This window comes from Ammospiza caudacuta, chromosome 6 (assembly GCF_027887145.1).
Source record: "Ammospiza caudacuta isolate bAmmCau1 chromosome 6, bAmmCau1.pri, whole genome shotgun sequence".
Lineage (NCBI taxonomy): Eukaryota > Metazoa > Chordata > Aves > Passeriformes > Passerellidae > Ammospiza > Ammospiza caudacuta.
In genome coordinates this window covers 59,198,460-59,222,176 of record NC_080598.1, presented here as the reverse complement: position 1 = coordinate 59,222,176, position 23,717 = coordinate 59,198,460, and the positions used below count along the sequence as shown (strand labels likewise).

Here is a 23,717-nt window from a genome sequence, read left to right as displayed (position 1 = left end):
GGAAAAGTAGCCCTGAGAAGCATTTGTTTAGTAAGTGCAGCAGCACTGTATTGGGGCACATCCAAGGACATTTGTATGAGGTGGTTTGTGTGTGGATGTCACTCTCCTTACTCATGTGGTAAAACTTGTGGTGGATTGAGGCGCATGTCTGAGGGTTTTATGAGTTTCTGAGTTTACAGTTGGTTTTACTGGGATTAGGTAAGTGTTATTCTATTATGCAATCCAAGAACATGAGTTTAATGAGATGACCTGAGTGACTGGTAAGTATTAAGACAAACCACATAGTAGTGGAAGTGCTCTTTAAGCTCTCAGGAAACAGCTCCTGCAGCATGTGCTGGGACTCTGACTTGCTCAGGTAGAAACAAAATATAATTTTGTTTTGGTCCCTCCTTGAGCAGAAACTGCTGAGCTCTTGATAAGTTGGTGTTGTGTGGGTGAAAAGAGGTTTAGTTATGCAGCTGTATACTCAAATTTGTACTTAATATTGAGTAAGATCTCAAAATATTAATAACTGCCTCATTTAGCTTTTCTTTTCTCATTTTTTTTCTTTTGCACCAGACCTCCTTGAAAAATGTGAGTGCTTGAAAGCGGGGTCTAAAATTACCCTTTTAAACACAGAGGCAGGACAAGGAGGAGGGAATAACGCACAAACATAGTAATGGGTTAGAAGAAGCAGGATGTGACTGTTTAGATGCAGGATTTTTATTGCAGCTTAATGAAAAAAAATAAAGGATGCTAAACATTATTTAACAGCAGAGTAATCTGTGATGTTCTGTAGTGTGTTGAATTCAAAATGACAGAAGATTGAAATTTATCTTGCAGCATATCCCTCCTTATGTTGTCTCAGACCTGTATACAGACATACAGCAGGGACATTTGCTTCTGGATCTGTTGGAAGTGCTTTCAGGTCAACATCTGGTAAGACAGAGTAATAAAAATATTACCTCAATCCTTTGTCAAGTCCAGCAAAGATTTCTGGATATGCTTAAGTGCAACCATATGAATCATCCCTCTGGGGTCATAGAGTTAGTTTCAAGTAACTTATTTTTATACCATTGACTCTGAAACATGCTGAAGTAAGTTGATTCAAAGTAATTTATGAATTTTTGCTGGACTTCCCTTTTCAAAATATAGAATAAAATTAATTTTTGCAGTTGAAGATATAACTTTTTTTTTTTTTTTGCTTTGCAGCCACGGGAAAAAGGATTTAATACCTTCCAGTGTAGAAGTAATATAGAAAATGCTTTGACATTTTTAAAGAGCAGATCAGTGAGTATTAACTTCAAAATTCTCAACTAAAGCCAGTTTAGCTAGTGGAACATTTTCTTTGTTAACAATGATCCCTTTTTTCCCCTCCTTAGCTGAAGCTCATAAATATTCATGTAGCTGACATTATTGAAGGAAAACCTTCCATTGTGCTTGGCCTAATCTGGACCATTATATTTCATTTTCATGTAAGTATTTCAGCGATGTAAGAGAGTTTTAGTAGAGTGGAAAAGCACAAAAATGTATTGACTTACATGATTGCTAAATAAGATGAATTAGTACTGAACAAAAGATTATTTTCTGACATGTGGAAGTGGCATCTCAAGGAGGAGATGCACCAGAGCAGGGCAGTGATGAACAGTACCTAGCTGCACATGGTAGGAAGGAAAGATACTGAGATTTTTTTTTTTAAATAACCAGTTAAAAAATGGGCTAAACTTTGCTTGTCTAAGGTCTGTAATGATTAAGCTCCAAAAAGAGCAGATAGCAGATAGCTCATCCAGCTCTCAGAGACAGCCTCACTCCTCAGTGCTGACTTTGCTCATAATCTACAATTCTTGTATTTTTTTTTTTCAGTAATAGTGCATGAAATAACACAAAGGCTGTCAAAGTCATGTTTCTTATTCAATAAGAGTGTGCACCTTGCATGGCATGAGGTTATGGGGAGGTGTGAAAGTCCAGGGCCTTGATTTAATCATGTGTAGGGCTGCAGAGGGTGCTGGAGCCAAGCTGGCTTCTAGGGAGAATTGTGCACCAGTAGGTGGACTGACTGGTGACTGGGGCTCAGGAGAGCACTAAGAAACAAAGTTTTCCAGCAATATTTAGCCCATATTTTTTTGTGGTAGAGATACTTTGATGCCAAAGAGTCTTTTGCTGCTCATGGCCTGTGCAATTACCTTTTAACCAAAACCAGGCTTCTCTAACCAAATAGAGATCTCTGAGGTCTGTCAGGTAGGTTTTCCTGCACTCTGAATGAGCAGGCAAACTCTGACTATGCCTGATATTTGTCACTCCTGACAGCAGAAACCACAATGCCATGGGCTGCTGTCAGTGGTTAGGGTAGAAATTGACTGAGAAGGTCCCTTGGTGTCATTGCTGGTACCCACAGCATAACACACAAGTCTTTGGGTGAATATATCCTGCCAAAAAAATTGGCTAAAGATGGGAATTCAGCATGAAATGGTTCAGATTGTGCAGATTAAGAAGCCTGGTTTGAGTTTGGGGGGCAGGGAAGCTACTGTTACATCTGTGGCTGAGTCCTGTCTAATTCTCTGCTGTTCTGTCATTGATGCCTTGGGAATCTCTCACTGAAGCCTCATTGAGTGTCCCATCTTCTCTGACAGATTGAAGAACTGGCCAGGACACTTGCCTGTACCTACAATCAGCCTTCACCTGATGGTCCAGGTGCTGCTGACTCCTCTCCAAAGGCAAACAGATCAGCTAAAAAAAGTGCTAAAATTAAAGAACGGTGGAAGATGTCTGCTACAAAGGCTCTTTTGTTGTGGGCAAAAGAACAGTGTTCACTGTAAGTTCCAACCAAAACTTATAATTAACATGCTACACTTTGTATTACTCCTTTCCTCTAAGTGTGGTGATATTTTTCTCTGTTTTTTAAGATTACTTAGTGACAGCTTAGCAGAAAATCCTTTAACTTTCAGTTTTGGTTACCAGTACTTTGAGCATCTGTCAGGCCCCAAATGTTTTGACATGAGCCCTTTAAATATAATAAAGTGAAGCTCATCTTACTAATTAAACACAACAGTGTAATCTGAGTTGTTTGGCTTTTCCTTTTTAAGGGCTCCTGTGTGATAAGTCTAGTGAAATGTTTCCATGCTTTACTTGTTTTAATCCTCATGGTTGGCTCTGATTCACACAGTCTCATGGTTTTTTTAATATTTTTTAATGGAAAATGTAGGATTTCTATGATCCCACAACTCATGCTTTTCTGTCAAAACACTGCATGATCCCAAAGGAGGATGCTAATCCTGGTGGTCCTAGTCCCTAATTCTAACAAGATGTTTCCCTGTGCTTGATGTACAGATAGCACTGCTGCTTTCAGGGGGAGTGTTCACAGCACACAGTCTAGAGCAGATACAGATATTTACATTTTCTTCAAGGGCTGCTGCTTCACTCCAGGATCTTCCAAATGTGCTTTACAGTAATGTCAGCTCTTTCTCCTCAGCTCTTTGGGTTGTTTTATTTGCTAATAAAACCCTACTAATATTCCATGTTATTAGTGGGAGATAAAGGCTTTCATCAGCACATCAGACACTTTCTGCCAGTAGAATGGCACTGAGGTTTGCCTTCTAGCTGTCTTTTATCAGAAGATTAATTGGCACATCAAAACCAGCTCTTTATCCATGTAATCTTCCTCTTCCTTTTGCCTGTTTTTCAGCAATATTGCTGTCTGGATTGCAGTCTCATTTCTGAACTGGCATTATGTTGAAATATTTTGTTACCAGTGAATCCTGTAGGTTTTGGTAAAGAAACAAATCTTGTAAGATTTGGCCCATTGTTTTGTGACTGAATCTGATTGCCTGAAACCCCACATCTTTTCTATGCTGTAACATACTCATAATATACAGGCTGTTTTTGGAAAGCTGTCCCAGAATTCATTGTGGCCTGCATGGCTGGGCACCTCACAGCACTGTTCAGGCTGTGAACATTAATAAAAGATGATTCAAGGACACTAAGCTAATTAAGAGAAAAATAAATACTTTTTCCTGCACTAATAACAATGCTTTTAAGATTTGGATTTTCTAAAATGCCAGTTCTTGGTGTCCTTACAGACAAATACATGTTCTGCAGTGCTTTTCTTGTTGCTTTTCCACCCCATAGAATGCATAGATGTTGAGCACAAAGGTGATGTTTAGAGAGGATTTGGATCAGCAAGGCTTTATTTTCAGAATGCAGGTAGAAGACAAAAAGAAATAGTCATCTTGTAAAAAGAAGTAATTGTTGGAGTTGCTAGTACTGGCTGTGTTGTTGTCTGCCTTGTGCAGAAGTTCAGTGCTGAGATGCTTTTGGATTTGGTTCATATTCCATTTTACCGAATTTATATTATATTTCTAAATTGGTACTTAAATCCTGTTTCTTCAGATATCCTAACATTTTGTTTCCACTCATTTCTGGGACAGGCACAGCTCTGTCAGTGTCACTGATTTCAAGTCCAGCTGGCGAAGTGGACTGGCTTTTTTAGCCATCATCCAAACCTTGAGGCCAGGTCTGGTTGATCTGGAGAAGGCAAAAGCCAGAAGCAATAAAGAAAATCTGAAAGAGGCTTTCAGAATTGCAGAACTGGAGCTGAATATCCCACGGCTTCTGGAGCCTGAAGGTAAATGATCAGCTTTTTAAAAATCTTTGTTATTAGGAGTGAGATTAATGTGATCTATAAGACTGTGCTTAAGTTTGAAGTGGAACACTGATGTTTGCTGTAATGCTCAAACCTGAGGGTCTTTATTTTGTAACATCAGCTGTACTTAGGGACTGTAAGATTTTTGAATTGGCAACAATTGCAGGAGCAATATGCAGAAGAAATGATATTAAACTTTCCTGTTCATGGGAGAAACTTTTTCATTACTTAATCATGTTCTATTAAAATATTCCCAAGGAAAAAAATGCTCATATTAATTTCTGTCACTGGCATGTTAAGTGAGCTGTTGCAAAATAAACATGTTTATGGTAATGTGTTTTAATAACTGCAGCATAGTGTGTAATTATGTGATCAGGCCTAGAAGGCTGCATAATTATGTAAATGTTGTATTGGCTCTCGTAGATGTTGACACTGTGAATCCAGATGAAAAATCAATCATGACTTACGTGGCTCAGTTTCTGCAATACTCCAAGAATTTGCCTGAGTCTGAGGAAGACATGCAGGTATGTTGTGTGGGTTATCACTGAGGCATTTTCAAATGAATGTGCTTTCTTTGCCCAGTTTATATCTGAGTCAGTAGCACATATAGATCCTCTGATTCTGCTAGTTCAAACTGAATTGGTTTGAGCCTTCTGATGCTCCTGTTGGTAGAAAAAACTCCATGTTGCAGATTTTTGTTTGGTCCTACAGGTGGAACTGCTGTGCAGATTGTTTTGTTTTCATTTAACTATTGCAGAGTTGTCTTCATGTGTGCTCTGAAGTCTGTGTAAACACTGGAGGAAAAGCAGATTTGCAGATGCACAGAACAACCAGCTTTAAATTTAGTGGCTGAAATGTAAAGTGGACAGAAGTTGCCTCTGACAGATAACACTGACCAGGAACTCACATTTTGTATTCTCTATATTTTTTTATGAGAATTTAATTGGTTTTTCACATGCTGATAATCTCCTTTCAGTAGAACTGCAGTCAGGTCTTTTTTTGATGTCTTCGTATATTCAGGTGCCAGGTTTAAAACTTTGTCCTTGCAATGTAATAGTGCCTGACTCAAAACTCATCAGGGTCCCCAGGAGTTATTATTTGTTTTTCAACAGATTTGAATGGACTGTATCATATGCTCAATGAGTGTTGTTTTATGGCACAATGTAAATTAAAAACAATGCTTGCAAAATGGAAAAATGAAATTTTCTGCTCTAATTACCAGGAGAAAGTAAGAGAGGCCATGGGCTGGTTGGCTGCACAGGAGGAGAAGTTAGCAAAACTGCTGGTGGAAACAGAGAATGAAACATACTACCAGAAGTACAAAGTAAGTTGCATTTCATGTTCTGTGAAAAGAATCTGTTTCTGTGAATGTTTTTAATATTTTTCATCTTCATTGCCTGAAGTGTTAAATCAGCTTTTAAAGAAAACTTGGAAATCTGACAATGTAATTGGTAAATCCCTCATATGATTGAAGGAAAGGTAGGCTAAAATTCTCTCTGTTATGAAAAAGAGATATGTTATTTCATTTTTGAGCAAAAGTTTTGGAAAGAGTAAAGTAGTGTCTTCATTAATTGACGTAGTTGAAGACTTGGACAAGATTCAAGCACGTAGGCCCTTCACAGTGTAACCTTTGCTATTTCTGTGCTAATTACTACAGTAGGTTTTACCCAGCAAATGTTGTAGAGGAGTAGTTGAATTGCTGGCTCTAGGTTGTGCTGCAGCAAAATTTCCTTTGGCTTATATTGTAGCCAGAGTTTGTAATAAAGTGGCCCATGGGGAACTGTGAGAGGAGGAATTTTCCCTTTCTCTTGCTGGGAGGGGAGAACTGTGTTCTCACTGCACTAACATTATGTTAAATACAGACTTAGGGAATGGCACCTATAATTTCAGACCCAAATATTGCCGGGAGACAAGAATGCCTCTTGCTGTCTTGCCTTTGCATGCATCACACCCTTTGAAGTTAATGGAGCTCCTAGCAGTGTGTTCAAAGGCAGGACTTGGCTCTGTGAGCCTCCATCCGACGTCTTCTGTGAATTGCTCTTCTATTTTATCTCTAGGAAATGATGTCATTTATGGAAACATTTAACCAAGAGAAAATCCCCTTTCTGCCTGTGTTGTCATCAAAAAGGGGTGAAGCTGAGCTGAGTGAAGGCCAGCAGCAGATGAGGGAACAGTGGGATAAAGTGATCTCTCAGGTCAGAGGCGTTTCTCTCTCACTCACCCCATCACCAGCATGAGCGTGTGGGATGGATGAAGAAGCCTAAGTCTACCTCAGGAACTCACACTGGGAAAAATGGGGGGATGATGCTTTATTTGGGATTATAAAAGAGGTTTGGCCCTGAACCTGAAGTCCAGACAGTCTGAGTGGCATTCAGTGCCCAAGAGGAGGCAGAAGGTGACTTTTTGTGTGTTACCCTTCTGCCTCCTGAGCCTCAAGATCGAAACATCCCTGGAAATGCATCTGGTTATCTTGGAGCATTCTTCTGATCAAAGCTTTTGGCCTATTTATGCTCAAAAGGTTATTTTGGAACACAGTCATGACTCAGAGCACAGACACTGATCTAGTGGGGCCTGGTTGGTCAGTGCTTTGCAGTGAGGTTGGTGTGTTGGCTCAGATTGGGGTGTGTAGGGCCATGCTGGGAATTGCTGTTTGTGGAAGAGATGTTCCCCTGTCAGCCCCAGCTGTTCATCTCTCTTTCCCCCCCTATTTTTGCAGCTAGTTCACTATAAATTTTCCTGTTTCTGGGCCTTGGGGTGGTCACCAGCAAAGGACAGGAATGCCAAATTCTCTGTTGTTGCAGAGGTTATGGGCTGGGAGCAAACCTGGGTTTGAGGTAAACAGGGCTGATTTTAGCTGACTTCATTGGAAACCCTTTTTTTTTATTGACAGGCATGAGGGAGTGGGTTCCTGGGATGTCTTGAGCACCAGCTTATGCAGCTTATATCAGCATCTTGGAGATGGGGAAGAAAATAATAGTGAGAGATTTAATCCACTTGTTTTCCTTTTAAAGATTAACGAGTGGAAAGCAAAGCTGGACCAGATGTTGCCCTCCCCTCTGGATAGCATTGAGGCTTGGCTCCAGGAGGTGGAACGTCTGCAGGCAGAAGATTTGCCTGATTTACAGGACCCTTTCAAAGCAATGTCTGTCTTCAGAGAAATAATTGTAATATTTAAGGTATGCTGATCACAAAGGAAATTCTGCTTCAGTTTGACCTGGCAAAGCACTTGTTATGGAATTGCTGTTTGACATTTTGGGAAGTGGTGTGCATATGTTTGTCTTCTGAAGATGAAAAGCTCTTCTGAACATACCTTTGAAGAATTATGAGTTTAATTAAATAACTGCATGGGTCTATAAGGCAGGTTTCAGACTTCACTGGGGGGAGATTAATTTTGAGTACTGCCTCAATGAGTAAATTATGCTATTCTTTTTTATGTGGTTCCTGCAACTTGTTTGTTTGTTAAGTAATATCACAGGATAATTGCATCTTTATCTTTAAATCTGTACTTTAAGCATACCTATTCAGAAAAGCACTTGAGCTTCAGGTTGCATTCCAGGGAGTTCAAGAAGTTTGTGTGTTTAAAAGTTAAATAGTTCAAGAAGTTTGTGTGTTTAAAGTTAAATATTTGCTGAATCACTCTGTAGTTCCATTCAAGGCAAGGATATTTTGATACCTTTGTACCATGCAAGTTATTTATTCTGATCTTCAAATATTTGTATAGATAATAGTTTAAGCATCCTTTTGAATTTGAAAGTTCTGAAAGAGTATATGTGTTGATGCCTGGCTGGTGATCATAATGCCGTATTTTGGGTTTTTATAAAGAAATTTGCTGGTTTTGTAACATTGCCCCTAAAGTGAATTTGAAAGAATGGGCAGTGGAGTTCTTGCAAGTGGCTTAATAACACCAATCTGTTGTACTGTTTCTAGTCAGTTCCTGATAGGAGAGATGGCTTTTTAACTGGTAACAGTGTTGTCAGTCTTTAGCCATTTGTTCAAAGATTTTTGTTGTGCAACTTAGGTACTTAAAGCATTTTTAAGAGTAAGATAGAGACTGATGTCATTTCTTAAGGCATTTATTTTTTCCCATTAAACATATAGATGAAATAATGTAATTTCTTCAGAAGAAGAAACACATTAATGCTTAATTCCTGCCAAATCCTCTTTTCTTGATGGGAAGACATCCTACTGAAATTTTTTCCCCTTTTAGTATGTTGTGTGTAGGGATCATACTGGCAAGGTGGTACCTTATAATGCAAATTTTTAAGATCTAGGAAATCATCCACCAGTGCTCATAATTGTCTGTGCTTCAGTGTTAAGATTTCAAAATCCAGTGTTGAAAATCTGTGAACTATTTTTGTGGTTGAAGGCTGTTTCAGGATTTAGCCATTTCCATTAACATGCTTTGTGGCAGATTTTATAACATAGAAATGAAATTGTAGCTGTTTTTTTTTTTTTGTATGCCACTGAGAAATAGGCTTATCTTTGTGCAACACATGTTATTTTTTATTTTCAGGTAGGGAATTTGGTGCTGAGACACATGCCTGTAAAATATTCCCCAGTCACGAGACACTGGCCATTGAATGGTTAATTTGATACCCTGTCTGCCTGGTGTTAGACAGAGATTTATTGAGCAGTCAAATGAACTATGGAGCAGGTGACATAATAAATTTATTCAACAGGTTTTGCTGTCAGCCTTTGCTAAGGGATAGCAAAGAGCACTTTAATACCCTGAAGCTGTTAGAATGATGTTTAGTTTCTCCTAAAGATGATAGTGAAAATGCAGAAAAAACTGATAGCAGGGTACTGTAAGGTCTGTGGTCCTTATATTTAAGTAGATGCACAATGATAAGAGAAATCAGGTAGTATTGCACTAAAAGGTGCACTTTAAAAGGTGATTAGGTAAATACTTTTATTGCACTTTATTGAGTAAAGACACTGGGAGATTGTCTTGTGCTGACTAGTTCCTAATAGCTCCTTCCGTAACAGCAGGTGAGCTGGAGATTCCCAGATGAAATACTCTAGATCAAAATTAATGGCTTACTGTGTCTTGTTCTCCCCAGGGCTTGATGGATTCTTTTGATTCTCACTTGGACACCCTTCAGTCATTTAAGAATGAAGATGAGAAGAATATGCCACTAGTCTTGCCTGAAAAATTAGAGGAAATGAAAAGAAGGTTGTGATGGCTCTGCTGTTGTGAACAAAGCACATAATTTATCCATGCCTTGCAAAAAAAAGCATTTTTGACCTAAACATAGGCTGACTGTCAAGTGGAGTAGGGATCTCTCATTGGTCCAATGAATGTTTAATTGTGTGTACAGAGTAGAGCTCATTAACAGGACCTTTTCAGATGCCCTTTGCTAGTGGGGATATGAAACAACCACTAGGGATAGGAAACTTGTATATTTTCAATGTAAAAATTTCCCTGGTGGCAGGATTCTCTAAACTTTTATTTCCACCAATTAAAAATCACTGTAATCTATAGCTTGTACTACCCCAAATATCTTTTGGAGGATATTTAAAAAAATGACCAGTGAATCTGTATCCATAACCTGAGGTGCTTGGACATACAGGTGGCAGATGTCCCTTTTTTGGGCACTTAAGGTTTTTCATACATTGAGCAGACAACATTGACTGCTCAATTGTTGCTGCTTTAAAAAAAAAGAAATGAACTATTGCTATCTTAGAACTTAATTCCTGTCTTTAAAGAAAAATGTTTACATAAATGTAATTTTGATTTTTTAGGATAAAATCCTGATACATTAATGCCTTTTGTATCGAATGGTTTTGAATAACTTTTGGAACTATTTTCTGTTTGCAGATTTGGCAACATTTGTTCTACAAACCCCAGCACTTTTCTTGAATACCACTATGGACTGTGCTCAGCCATTGCCAATGAGGTGAAGTTAAAGCTAAATATCTGGGACGTGAAATATGGGGCAAAAGAGTCTGTGGAATCACTGCTGGAAAATTGGAATGTAAGTTTCAGGTTATATGAATCACACCCTGATGGTAATTCCCAGCTCTCTTTGATTTAGTCTTATGTCATCTGAAGGTATTATAGTTGGTAGAAGCATGGTGGACTGGTGAAATCTCAGATTTATTCAAAGAAGGGCAGGTAGACCTCCCTAGAAGATTTTCTTGCCCCCAAAATCTTCCATTTTGCTATGAATGAGATTTCTTTCTTCAGTTTGGAGAAGTAACGCAAGCCATGACTGTAATTTTCTCTCTGCCCATTTTTATTCTTTATTGTGAAGATTTCTTTCTTTATAGATTATTTATAGAGCCATTTGTAGCAGCCCTTCCCTAGCTTCAATCCACAGAACCATCTCTGGGGCAGTTCAGTAGTTGCTTTCTTCAAAACCAGCCATTATTCATGCTGCTGCCTCTTCCTTTTCCCAGCTTCTTTACCTCCTCATGCTTTGTGGTGAATATGAATTGTCTAGTTCTATTACACTTTATGCCCAGCTCAATTTCTGGACTCAAGTTATGAAACTGATGTAGGCTTTTAGGAGGGGTTGTCCAACCCCAAATACTGACAAGGGATACTGCATCAAGAGTAGAGGCAGAGGTGAAGATGCTAATGCCTCCAGTTTTTTCCCTTCTCAAGTTAATGAGATTCCTTGTGAATTCTATCTTTTCAGACTGGCAAATCCACAGTTAAATTAGTGGGAATTTCACCAGCCTCAGTACTGTGGAAGGAGGCAACAATAGGTTGTATAAAGTAGCAGTTTCCTGAGCAGTGTCACCCTGTGGTGAGATCGTCGTGCAGAGTTAATCTGTGCTGAGTTTGTTGGTTCAGTTGGTTTCATAAATACTTATTATCATGTTGTTTCTACAGTTGTGGCTCATGGTCTTGCTCAAGCTGATAGAATGCAGAGCTTTGCCAGGGAGTTTAGGGCTCGTTTAGAGTTTAGGGCTTGTCACAGTCACAAGGGAGGTTGTTTTGTACCCTGCTGGGTAGGACATTTGTAGGAGTGGAAAGTGCTGAAGTGAGATCAGCTCAGAGAGGGGCTGAGGACCAACCCTCACTCCCTGTGCACACACAAGTGTCTTCCTCTGCTCCCATTTCTTCCTCTTTCACCCTCTCCATCCCCAGTTTGTTTTATCTGTCAGAAATGAGGCACCTCAATATTTCTGTGCATGCAGGGAAGCCCACCTTTTGCTTTCATCACATTTTGGCTTATGTGACTGAGTTCTGCCTGACTTATTCTAGATGCCATTTCTCAGTATTGCCCTGGGGCTGTAACTTTTTGGAGCAAGCAGTCCTGACTCATTCAGGGCTGTGGCTCAGGCAGTGGCATTCAGGTATTCATGGTTCTATTTACTTTACTCTCTGAACAAGCAAAGTAAAAGAACAAGTTTGTTTCAGACTAAAGGGTGCAGCTGAGTTGCTGGGTGGGCTTTGCTCAGTTTACATTTAAACTGTAGGTTGTAGGCTCATATTGCAAAAAAAAATGTGTCCCAAGCTGTATTTCTTACTCAGTTTTGTGTCATTCAGTGTTACCCATATCAATTACTTTTCACTTTGAGCAGAATTTCATTGAAGAAAAGAAACTTGAAGCACAACTAGACACTGCTACTCACATCTGTGAAGACTTGAAAAACATAAAACATCCTGACTTGGGTAAGCTTATGCACATAAGTTGGTATGAAGATCTCTATTTTGAATATACTCTTTATTTCATTTAATCTATATACAGTAACTATTTTGAAGTAAAGTGCTGCCCCCAGTTTTAATTCCATCTACTGTTCCATATAAGCAGTGTTTCTGTTTAATTAACCTCTCTGTTCCCAAATGTGTAACAATAATCCCTATTCCACTTCCTAGCTGGAGATCCTCAAGAAATCAGCAAACTTTTGAAGACAGTGGAGTCAAAGATTTCTACATGTAAAGAATATATTTCCAATGTAAACACCACCCTACAGAAAGTCCTGTCCTCCTGGAGTAATTACACAGAAAACATCCATGTACTAAAGACATGGCTGGAAGAAAACAGAAATGAGGATCCAAAAGAGGTACATGGTTGGATTTCTCTTTGTTTGACAGAGATACTTCAAAGCCTTCTGGAAGAAAAACATTAAATCTCACAGTGGCTGCTGTTGTTGCTTTTCTGCTTTTCATTTTGGAAATAAATGTTTGACAGGGTTCTGCTTAAAATTATTTCAATGCCTCTGTCTAGATCCCTGCTGAGGTACTGGCAAAGAGGAATTCGATTCATGGTTCCTTAAATGAAGCTGGAAACCATCTCATTGAAGTCAGCAAAGAGCAAGTTGGATCAAATATTGCCAAAGAGCTGAAGAAACTGAACAGGAGATGGGCAAAGTTCATCAAGAGGACACACTTTGTGAGTTACAAGTTACTATTACTCTTTGCCATGCAGCCTTCTAAGTCATCTTTCCTAGATTTACCAGCTTGCTAATCAGAGATTGATCAATCTTTCAGTCAGCTCAAGGTTGCCAGTTTTAAAGCTTGAGAAACAGAGTACACAGCAGCATCCCATTCTAAATCTTTGTGGCTCAGTAAAATTCTCATTATAGCAGGATGGAAAATGTTCAATTTTTAAATTGAAATCTCAAAACCACTTAGAAAAGGAAATCTTATTGCAGAATGAAGCTCTTAATTCAGTGCTCGGGGTGGAAATAATCAATTTACCTGTGTTAAATTTTACAGACTCTGTCTTAGCTGGTAGAAAGTAATTATTGCTGCATAGATATTTCTAAGGTTGTGCAACTTTTCACCAGCTCACTTGACAGGTTTTTAGGCTGCTGTAAATCCCTATAAACCTGCCTAATTTTATACATATTACAGTCCCTAGAGTGCTTTCACAAGAATGACATTTTCACTCTGCCTGGGAATATTAGAACTCTTAATTTTCTGAGTTGAGCCTTTCATTGACATTCATTAAAGCTACTGCTGTGACAGTAAACGGTGGCAAAAAATTACTGCTACATTTTTGTAGGAGATGAGCTTAGTGAGAATGCAATAAAATCAAAGGAAGCAATCAAAGGGTGAGGGAAATCCAGAGTTTGCTAGAAAAACCCTTAATAAGAGATGCTTCAAGGAAATATATTGAGGAATCAGATAAGTGAGGTGCAAGAAGCCTGTCTAAGGTTTTAAGGGCTTCCTGAGTTATTTTTGTGGCATTGCTGTGGACATTATGGCTATCAATTATATTATATTTATTTTTTAATATAAAATGCAAGACCAAAGCTGGAGCTCTGGCCTGTGACTGGCAGTACCATTAATGTCAGCACACTTCCTGACCTTGATTTGACCAACACCAGCTGCTGTTCTTGGACAATTCCCTGCTGTGGGAGATGCTGCAGCACAGGAGTTTTCTCCATAGTAGTGTGGCTGCTTGTGGGGGAGGGGACAAGGGGACAGATTGTGCTGTCCCACCTGCCCTCAGGGCTGAGGAACTGAGCCTCACTTGGTTTATTTATCAATATGTTTGGCATTTATTTCTCCTTTGATCCCTGTTGAGTGCTAAAGCTGGGAAGTGACCCAAGTGGTGACTGTGTTGGAGGAGGGCACTGGGGAGATGATGGGAATGAACATCTTACCTTGCTCTTTGTTGACAGCTTGGAGAGGAGAGCACAAATGCTGCTGAAGAGACCACGGAGCTTCCAGGGAGCCTGGAGAAAATTGAAGAGCTGCTTGGAGGGGTGGACAGCTGGGCAGCAGAGATGGGACATCTCCTTAGCAAGATCAGTCACGAGGAGCCTGTGGAACCTGAGCTGGAGGAACATTTGCAGGTGAAAATGCTGCTTAAAATACTTGTTCCTCAGATTGTCATCTTGCAGCACTGATTTGTGGCTGGGGTAAAATGAGGCATCATCAGTGAAGCAGAACTTAATGTGGATTTTGTGCTGTAATACTTGTAAAATTCAAGACAGTGCTTGTGCCTTGTTGTTATTTCCCAGGGTCACTCCCAGATGAGCTGTGAGTGAATCTTCCACCCTCAGTGTGTCCAGCTGACCAGCAGGTGCCAATGAAATGCTGTTGGTGCCACTGATCAGCACCTTGTTCTTGAGTGATATTAATTACACCTGTCCAGCCGAGCACTTGGAGCAGACCAGAGCTCTGCAGGTTGCCAATTTGAGTAGTTCCCCTGGTCACACAGGGCTATTATCATCTACTCTCCAATGTAGGGAGGAGGTTTGGGACACCTTGGCTGTATTCAAGGCTTACCCTCAAAAATTTGAATGCTTGAAGTATTTTCAGCAGCATGTCGGGTTATTTGGGAATCTCATCTTATAGCTAGTTGTTAGAAATATCCTCAAAGAGCACAAATTAACTTCTAACAATAAATTCCACTAGTCAGTATTGTTCCCCTGGGATTACCCCCAGCTCCCAGCAGATGGCAGATGAAAATCTGTGTATATAACTCAGCAGCTTCAATACAAAATCTGATTTATTTTCTTCACCTGCCAGTGAAGGTGAGATAGAATAAAGATGCCAAGCTTTGCAGTGAAGAAGTTGAAGCACTGTCTTATGTTGTCTTTACTACTTCTGCAACAGGGCCTCTATTAACTGATGGAGTGAAGGTGACCACCAACTCCTTTGTGTAACTGCTGTAAATAAGCAGAAATACTCTGTATTTCACTTAATCTATATATGGTAACTGTGCACCAGAATCAGTGTTAGTTTTCTCATGATTTGTGCCTTCTTGCAGAGAGCTTAGCTGTTGCATACAGGTAATGCCTTAGAAAAGAAAAGCCTTGTAAAACTGTAGTTTAAGCCCTACTACTCTAGCTAAGCTAGCAACTAGCTTGTAAGTTCCCATGTGAAAAAATAATGAAAATGACAATCAGGTAACTCAACAATCTATTCTGGTAAGAGAACTGTTGACACCTACAAAAACAAAGAGTCTGTCCCATGAGAATCCATGAAGAAAATATGTAAACTAACCAGAAATAGAGAAGTTTAATAAACATGCACCCTAGCCATTTACCAACCAATAAACTGAGTATCAGTGTATTGTTAACCAATTAGATTGATCACAGTGCCTTCTGATATTCCTATGAAAATATGAACTATGCAATAAAAATTCAGCTTTTCTGCAGGAAGAATCAAAAGTCCTGACACTTTTTACTGCAACATTTACCTGACAGATTGGGAAGTGTGAGAAACGAAAAGGATCTGTTGATCTTTTTGTAATCACAGGAATATATTTATAAAATAAGCCTCATTTTGCAGCGTGACTCTAGTTTGTAAAAAAAAAAAAAAGTAAAATAACAAAGGACATCCTGAAATACAGCCTCCAAACATGTGGCTGGCATTGTACCTCCATGTCTGGGGGCAGGAGAGACCAGGTCACTCGTTACCTGCAGTACAATAGGTCAAGATCCAGAATAAAGCTCTGATTATGATTAGGAGAATGCTAATTGACAACTTCAGACAGGAGAAATGTGTTGAATATTCATAGGTAGAAACTTTTCATGATAAATACTCAAATATGGCACACTACTCCTGCATGCAGGGCACCCAGCTGCTTTCCTGCCTTGCAGTGCTGAATACTACAAGGAAATCTGAGCCTTGCTGTGTGCTCACTTTGGATGACTTCATGATCAGATGCTGCATATCCAAATGTGTGGTTTCATTTGGGAAGCTGCTTGGATGAGAGAGCATGTTTTGAAAACACATCTGATTGGCTCTGTGGCAAAGAGACAGGAGGTGTTGCACTGACAGAAAGAAATTGCTTCAGCAAACAGAATCCCCTGTGGATGGCAGCAAATTTCTTTCTCTCCGCACAAAGATTTTGCAGTGCAGTACACTGACCATCACTGGAATATGAGGCTTTCCTTTACCAAGTATCAATCATCCATGATCAAAGCTGGCTTTTTCACTCTGTTCGTTTAAACAAAAAGACAAATAAACACTTGTAAAGATTTCTAATGCTTTTTGTTCAAACCAGAGTTTGGCTGCAAGAGGATCCTCGTGCCAAGACCAAGTTGTGGCAGCAGAAGAGATACTGCAATCCCTGAGGCAGAATGTTTCAAGTCAGGTCTTGCAGCAGCATTCTCACACCACTGGGCTGGAGGCACGAATTAAAGAAGCCAGAGACAAAGTAGAGGTACTTGTTTATACACACACAGATATCTCTGATTTTACCATTGCAGAGTATGGAAAACTCTTTGTCAGTCATGTGAAATAGAAGAGATTCTGTACTCAGTCTCCCAGACTCTTGTCAGGGCAAAATCTAGAACATTTCCAGGATTAGTATCTCAACTTGAAAAACTTGAGTAATGTTATGAAGCAATAACTCTGTCTAATTACTGACACTCAGGTGTGTTCTGAAAAGTCTCTTTCTTCCAAGGCTGTCATGGGTGACCTGAACAAGATCTTGTCCAAATCTGAGAAGAAACCCTCAGAGAAAGAGGCTTTGCTCAATTTTGAAGAATCACAGAAAGAACTTGAGGCCTCCATTTCAAAGGCTGTGCAACTTGTCAGTCAAAAATTAAGTCCTGAAGAATGTATTTCAAGATATGAGGTGGGTTTGTGTTCTGAACCAGCTGAATCTGAGTAGTTCTGAGGGCTATGTGGTCTCTAAAAGTCCAAAGTAAGAAAGGTACTGACTTTTTTTTTTTTTGGTAGTGATTAATGCTTTGCTCAGTTTTCTGATTTAGCACTTTATTAACTTGGCAGACAACTTGAATGAAGAAACATAAATCTGTTTGGCAGTTTATTCAGTGCCCTGTCCAAAATCACTCCATCAGAAGTCATAATTTTCAGAACTACAGCCCTTTTTTTTTTTTTTTTTTTTACCTGATCAATAATTAAGCTTCCCATCAAGAATGACATGCCTGAATTCTTGGGCAGGTTATTATAAATACTAAATCTCCTCTTTTCCCCAGAGGGTAGTTGGTAAATCAAATATCCTGTCTCAAAATGTGGATCTCTTAAAGGGATGTTGGACATGGAAGTGCCCAAAATCTGTTGCCTGGTCTGGCAGAGAGGGCTGGGTGATCATGTGGCAGGAGGGGCAGAGAGCTCATTCCAGGCCATCCTGGAGGATCCCTTTCACCTTTTCTCTGCCCACACCCATGGTACATGGCCTCAGGTATTCCCTAAGGAAGAGGCAGAGATCAGCAACCTTCATCTTTTGTCTTTGGTACCAAATTTTCCCCTGAAAGCACCTGAAGAAAGCACAAGAACAGCACCTGCTTTTCTCCATAAAGCATCCACTGATTCTGCAAGCTTTTGCAGATAAACAGGGATGGAGAATGCCCTTGTACCCACCCACAGCAGAACTACACACCCCATATGTGTGATGTATACATTGTCATTTTCTTGGTTAAATAAGTTATGTTCACTTCTGTTTGGTTTTCATTATGATGTCTGGGTTTTGTTTTGGTTTTTGTTTATTGTTTTTAGGAAGCTTTTAATGCTCTGGACAATAAAGTTCTTGACAAATTTTTGAAAGCAGCTGAACTGCTGAAAAATATTTCATCTGACCATGAGAAGCTGTTGGTGGAAGATGATGTTCGTAGGAGATGGGAGGTGAGATAATGCAGGAATGAGAATCCACTGTCTGGTCTCATTAGGCCTGGCATCTTTGAAAGTCAATTTTTTCTTGTCACAGTGTGTTCTGGTGTTTTTATTTGCTGTGTAACATTGTCTCACCATCTCATGGGAACAATGCTTTGTATTTTGCAGGCAGTTCGTCAGGAAATTGTATCCTATGTCCAGCTCATCATAGAAAGGGAAAAAAAGAAATTTAATGCAACTTTAAAAAAAATCAATAAGCAGTTAGGCAAAGAGAAGAAACTCCTAAGTATGGATAAAAGCAAAGGGCTCATGAAGGAGCATGAGGTACCTGACACATTCCTTTTCTGTCTCTATTTGTGGATGCTTTGCTGTCCTTCTTCCTCTTTTTTTGGGTTCATTATCTGTGGAGCAGGGCCCTTGTGCTCTGTGTTATGTAAACACAGAGCAAAGAGGCCACCAAAATGATTTCTTTACATTTTTTGACTGCAGATATTAGTGTTCTTGCAAACTTTTAGAATTAACCCCTTGTTGAGTAGGTGGTATCCTTTTTCCATTTTTTCCCCCACATTTTTAGTGTATCTTGAATTCACTTTAGGAAGTATGATAATTGACAAGGAATATTAAAAAAATATTCTGCTTTTTATGTAGTCAGTAGGACACTTCTATCTGATGTCAGGGTGAAGAAGACTTGGGGCCAAAATTAAAAATTGTAGAATATAATGAATTTCTAAATCAAGCGAGAGTCAGTGTAGTCGTGTGAATATAGTTGGGAACATGTTGCCAGAAATCCTAATTTACTCTCTGGCTCTGTTTTAGAAAGAACCAAGAAAAGATAAGTGTGTGTTGGTTTGACAACTTAGACTTTTAAGAGCACTCAACCAAGATAATGGAAGTATAAAAAAATATATGAGAATAATTTCTTATCCTGGTATTTTAGCATGGGCTTATTATATTGTTTTTTCTTTGTTTAGGCCTTTTTTTCACATGAAGGCAGCATGAAGGAACTTAACAAGTCTTTGGAAGACCTTAAAACATTGGCAAGACTCTCAGAAGAAGCTGTCCCAGGGATGCAGACACTCACTGCAGACTGTGAGAAAAGGCTAGAAAAGGTTCAGCAAATGGTGGCAGACACTTACACAGCACTGCTGGCTCGTGTTGGAAAAGGACAGCCCCCTCAGAAAGGGTGGGTGGCTGAGCCATGGGGTGTTGTAGCTTTATAGAAATCATTTTTACACATAAATTTTGGGATACTCTAATGTGTTTTGGTAGTACATTATTGTGGCCAGTTGTGCATTCAAACACTTAAAGTATTAAGTTTCATAAACTGGCAAGTACAATGTTTGATTATCCTTCAACACAGCTGCACTGTCTTAAACCTTGAGCTAGGATATTTTTTTTCCCTTTGTATTTAATATTTTGTTCTTGTAGGAACTCCATTTTGGCTTCTGAGAATGGAGAAGAGTCTGGTTCTTCTCAAGAAATTGACAACCTTATGGTAGAGGAGGTAAGAAGTCCAGACTTACTGATGGAAAACAGTGCTCTGTCAAAGGGAGGTCATTGCCAGGAGGAAAAGGTGTTTATTTCTCTTACTGTTTTTATTGTGATAAGACCTTGGGCCTCTGGTCAGAAATCCAAACCCCACTGTGGTTGTGAATGTAGACTAAGTAAATAATAAAAATTAACATGCCAGCAGCAGTGCTGGGCACCCTGAGAAGATGTGAGCCTCCAGCCTGGAATTATATTTTGCAAAAAAGTCATTTTCAGGTGGAAAGGTTATGTGGGAAGCTGTGTTCCAGTGAAAATCCCCCATAGTGTCCCAGTAACATGAACAATTTTCAGAGGACAGAGAGAGTCCTAGTGAAGAGTTGGAGGCATTTGTCTGTATCTGTGAAAAGAATGAATGAGCTGGCTGCAAATATTCCAAAATTTGTTCTTTGGGCTCGTGATTGAGTTCAAACACATCTTGAATTCATGAATGGCTTCTCTCGTCATCTCTGGGACACATCAAGCCATCCCTTCCTTCAGGAGCTCACAGATGATTGTTAGGCTTTGCTGTGTATTGCACAGGGTATTGTGGAGGTCACTGTCACCCTTTTTATTTTTACTCAGACCTCAAGACCTGCTGCAGATGCAGTTTTGGAGCCAGATGTGAAGCACCACAATGGAGAGAGCTGTGCAGATGAGTTTGAGGAAGATGGTGAATTGGCCATACCAGCTTTGTTAGAGAGGTAATTTGTAAAGGAGAAAATGCATTGTTGTTAAAGTATGATGCTGTGCTAGACAAATAAACTCACAAGTTCATTGAATGTACTAAACATAAGGTGCATTTTTGCTCTGCAGAACCCTGTTCTTTTTTCTGCTGCAGTTTACTGAATATTGATCTGTAATTTATAGGGAAGCACTGCAGTAACTAAATGCTTCGAGCATTAGGATTTTGAAGCAAGAACATTTTTAGCTATGAATGTTTTACTCATTTTCTTGGGCTAGGAAAGTCTGCATCTGCCTTACTAATAACTTCAAATATTGCAAAATAAAGAAATGTGTCAAGTTTTTTAGAGAACTGACACTTTTATAAAACTGAATTTAGAGAATGCAGGCTAGCATTTAGATTTGAAGATTAGCCATATGAGCAATCTGTTTAATATGTTGCTCAATTATGCGTTATTCATTCATTTTGGACTTAAATAAAATACGTACTTGCAATAGACTGTGCTTATTTTTTTATGGCACTCTGTTGATCAGTGAGTCCCATACCCTGAGATGTTCTGTTTAATTAAAAGTAATATTCTCTCTGAAAGTGTTTGCATCTTTCCTTAGCTTTAATACACAGAGAAGTAACCTGGAGGAACTTCTACGTCACAGCAGAGATAAAGTAACATCTGACTTTACTGATGAAATAAAAGACACTTCATCCCTTACATTTAAGCTGTTTGAACTAGAGGCAAGTATTCATCTTTTAAAAATATACCTGGTGCCTAAATTGTTATTTTCTCATGTAGAGCACTCACTTCTCTGTTACATATATCCTATATTGCCAAGGGAAAAGCAGCATCCTTGCAACCATATGTGTTGGAAGAAGGGAAATCAAGGATTTAGGATTCAACAGAACTGCATTGCTGCCTAGCACTGGGGTTTTGCAGGTGTTGCTGAAAGAAAAGAAATCGGTGGCTCTGGGTTTGTTGTCTGCAGGCTGAAATAATGGGAAAAAAACTGCAAAAGGAGCTTTTTGTTTGCCAGCAGAGATGGCCAGGGCTGCAGGAGTCATCAGAGTTGAACCACCAAATGGTGTTTGTGCAGAATGAAGCTGTTCCAGGACACACAAAACTTGGTTAGGTTTGTGAGATCCTTGAGGCGACAGCAAAAGGCACAGAGTTGATGCTGACAAGTGTATTACTGCAATTTTTTATTTCCTTTCTTGAAAGAACTACAAAGCCTCATCAAGAATCTCAGAACTTGGTTCAGTTCTACATCTGTTTTTCTTCTGAACATAGCTAGGTGGAGGTATTTTCATTCTTGTAGTAAGAATGCCTGGCCCGTTATTTTTTGACCCTTTTATAAAATGTAGCCAAGGCATATATCTGACATGGAAATTGTCACTGTAAAATGTTACTGGAAATTTGCATGCAGCTAAAAGCTGGGTCCTGAAGGAGAAAAAAGGCAGTAGATACTCTTACTTTTAGATGATGTTTTCACTGTTTTTGTAGAGACTCTTGTGACTAGTTTTATGAAATGTCCACTGAGAAATACAGGATCATATTAATGCATTAGAACTGCTTGTCTTCTAGTCAATGATAGACATGGAATTCACGTCTGGTTGGAAAGAATTGGAAAAGATCTCATCTGCCTTAGAAAATCTTGTGTCTGAAGTGCAGCAGGCTGCTCTCTCTGAGGCAAGGAACAAGCTACAAAGCGAGTGGAAAGAACTTCAGGATGTGATAAGTATCAGGTATAAAACACTTTATGGTATTAGATAAGGAATTGTAACTAATTGTGTATGTTGTGAAGGGAATAATGTCTGTTGGAGAAAATAGCTGCACATTTTTAACCTTTTCTTCATTGCAAAAATTAGGCTGTTCTTAATTATTCTTTATTCATATACACATGGAAGATAGTGTGAGTCTCCCCAAGAAGATCAGAGACAGATCTTTGGGACATAACTGTGCAATATTCCCATTTATTGCTGTTATTTCCTTTCATCTTTTGGTTAAATTCACAATGATTCACATTGCTTTTCTCATTAATCAGAGAAAAACTCATCTAACCTTGGGAGGGGGAGGATTAGATCTGTTAGACAGTTACATTATTTTTGTGCCTTTTTGTGCTTAAAAATATTGAGTGCCTTTTCTTGCTTGCTTTCCCAGTTCATGTTTTGTTACCTTTCTTGCAGAGCAAGTTCTTTAAGGGCTGCTGTGGAAATTATTTTGGCAACAGAAAGTCAATCCATCTCTGTCTGTCAATTAGTAGATGAATGGCTGAAGAAAAAGTACATCCACCAGTTTAGTCTGATGGACTGGAACCCTCCTGAGAGTGAACTGAAGGTAAGGGAAGATGCAGAGACCACACCCTAGCAAGGATAGGTATTAATATCTAGGAAGCAGAGAACTTCATGGGATTTTCACTCAGGAGGTTAGGGCTGCTGACAAGACTTCCCAAACCTTCTAAAATCTGTAATGGCATTTTAATCCCTGTGTTTTAAACATTGTTGGTCCTGTAGAACAAGCCAGGGATCCTCAGTAGGTTCTGCTGTGAAAGCCATTGTTGTGAACATTTCATTTTAGGATAGGATATTTGTTTGATGAAGATTTGTGGTGTTCCCACTTGGCCTTATACAATTTTGTGGAGTCATGCCCATAATGAACTGTTAATTTATGAGCTCAGCCAAGCTACCTTGTGTCACATCTGCTGCAGTACCTGAGCACAGCTCAGGATGGCTTTGGAAGCTCAGTGTGGCTGCAGTAATTGTTCACCTGCTATCAATATCTGATGTCCAGGCCCTGGTCCACTGGGCAGGGTGAATTCTGTTTTATTCTTGGCTTGCCCTCTGGGCTGAGCACACTGACAGCGACACAGAACTGAAAGTTTGCATTTGTCTGCCCTTGGCTCTCCAGTGAAGTAGGGTTTAGGTCTCTCAGGCTGTAGGGCAGACAGCATGTGTGCTCTGTCTGACCAGTTTTGGCTGCAAGGGCCCAGGATTTTTGCCCAGCTCTCTGCGCATCTGGGCTTTCACAGCCCTGAGCTGCTGCCCTTTGAGGGCTGCAGCCAGAGAGCCTGCAGGCTGCACCAGCAGATTTTTAAATGCATGGAAGTCTGCTTCAAAAGTATAGCACAAGGAACTGAAAGATGGCAGAGTAATAAATATCTCTGTGGCTGCTCTGGCTGATGTCCTGCTGTGAGAGCCTGCTGCTTTCAGTCCCACGACTATCATCATCTTTCTCTCCTTCTTGTCTGATTCCAGAAAGGAGTCTTGAGCTTTCTGTAGTGCTGATCAAATTTCCTGTGTGTGGAATACCATTTTATTTGATTATTTTGTTCTTTTTCCTTCCCTCTACTGACATCCAGAGTAGGTTTTCTATCTTACCCATCCTGTTTAGCATACTTTTTTACTGC

At 39.5% G+C, this 23,717-nt stretch overlaps 1 protein-coding gene across 1 annotated transcript in view; it reads left to right on the top strand.

Moving 5' to 3' along the window:
- The window catches only part of SYNE2 (spectrin repeat containing nuclear envelope protein 2), a 176,430-nt gene that overhangs the window by 28,106 nt on the left and 124,607 nt on the right, over positions 1 to 23,717 (top strand). The window contains exons 4-28 of the mRNA XM_058807437.1: positions 823 to 918; positions 1,192 to 1,269; positions 1,362 to 1,454; positions 2,610 to 2,791; positions 4,404 to 4,600; positions 5,042 to 5,142; positions 5,841 to 5,942; positions 6,676 to 6,813; positions 7,630 to 7,794; positions 9,679 to 9,791; positions 10,437 to 10,593; positions 12,152 to 12,242; positions 12,447 to 12,634; positions 12,799 to 12,963; positions 14,201 to 14,374; positions 16,537 to 16,695; positions 16,939 to 17,112; positions 17,997 to 18,122; positions 18,279 to 18,434; positions 19,082 to 19,293; positions 19,539 to 19,614; positions 20,220 to 20,338; positions 20,928 to 21,051; positions 21,896 to 22,056; positions 22,498 to 22,648. Of these exons, the coding sequence (XP_058663420.1) occupies positions 823 to 918; positions 1,192 to 1,269; positions 1,362 to 1,454; positions 2,610 to 2,791; positions 4,404 to 4,600; positions 5,042 to 5,142; positions 5,841 to 5,942; positions 6,676 to 6,813; positions 7,630 to 7,794; positions 9,679 to 9,791; positions 10,437 to 10,593; positions 12,152 to 12,242; positions 12,447 to 12,634; positions 12,799 to 12,963; positions 14,201 to 14,374; positions 16,537 to 16,695; positions 16,939 to 17,112; positions 17,997 to 18,122; positions 18,279 to 18,434; positions 19,082 to 19,293; positions 19,539 to 19,614; positions 20,220 to 20,338; positions 20,928 to 21,051; positions 21,896 to 22,056; positions 22,498 to 22,648 (3,498 nt within the window). The remainder of the gene's footprint in view (positions 1 to 822; positions 919 to 1,191; positions 1,270 to 1,361; positions 1,455 to 2,609; positions 2,792 to 4,403; positions 4,601 to 5,041; positions 5,143 to 5,840; positions 5,943 to 6,675; positions 6,814 to 7,629; positions 7,795 to 9,678; positions 9,792 to 10,436; positions 10,594 to 12,151; positions 12,243 to 12,446; positions 12,635 to 12,798; positions 12,964 to 14,200; positions 14,375 to 16,536; positions 16,696 to 16,938; positions 17,113 to 17,996; positions 18,123 to 18,278; positions 18,435 to 19,081; positions 19,294 to 19,538; positions 19,615 to 20,219; positions 20,339 to 20,927; positions 21,052 to 21,895; positions 22,057 to 22,497; positions 22,649 to 23,717) is intronic.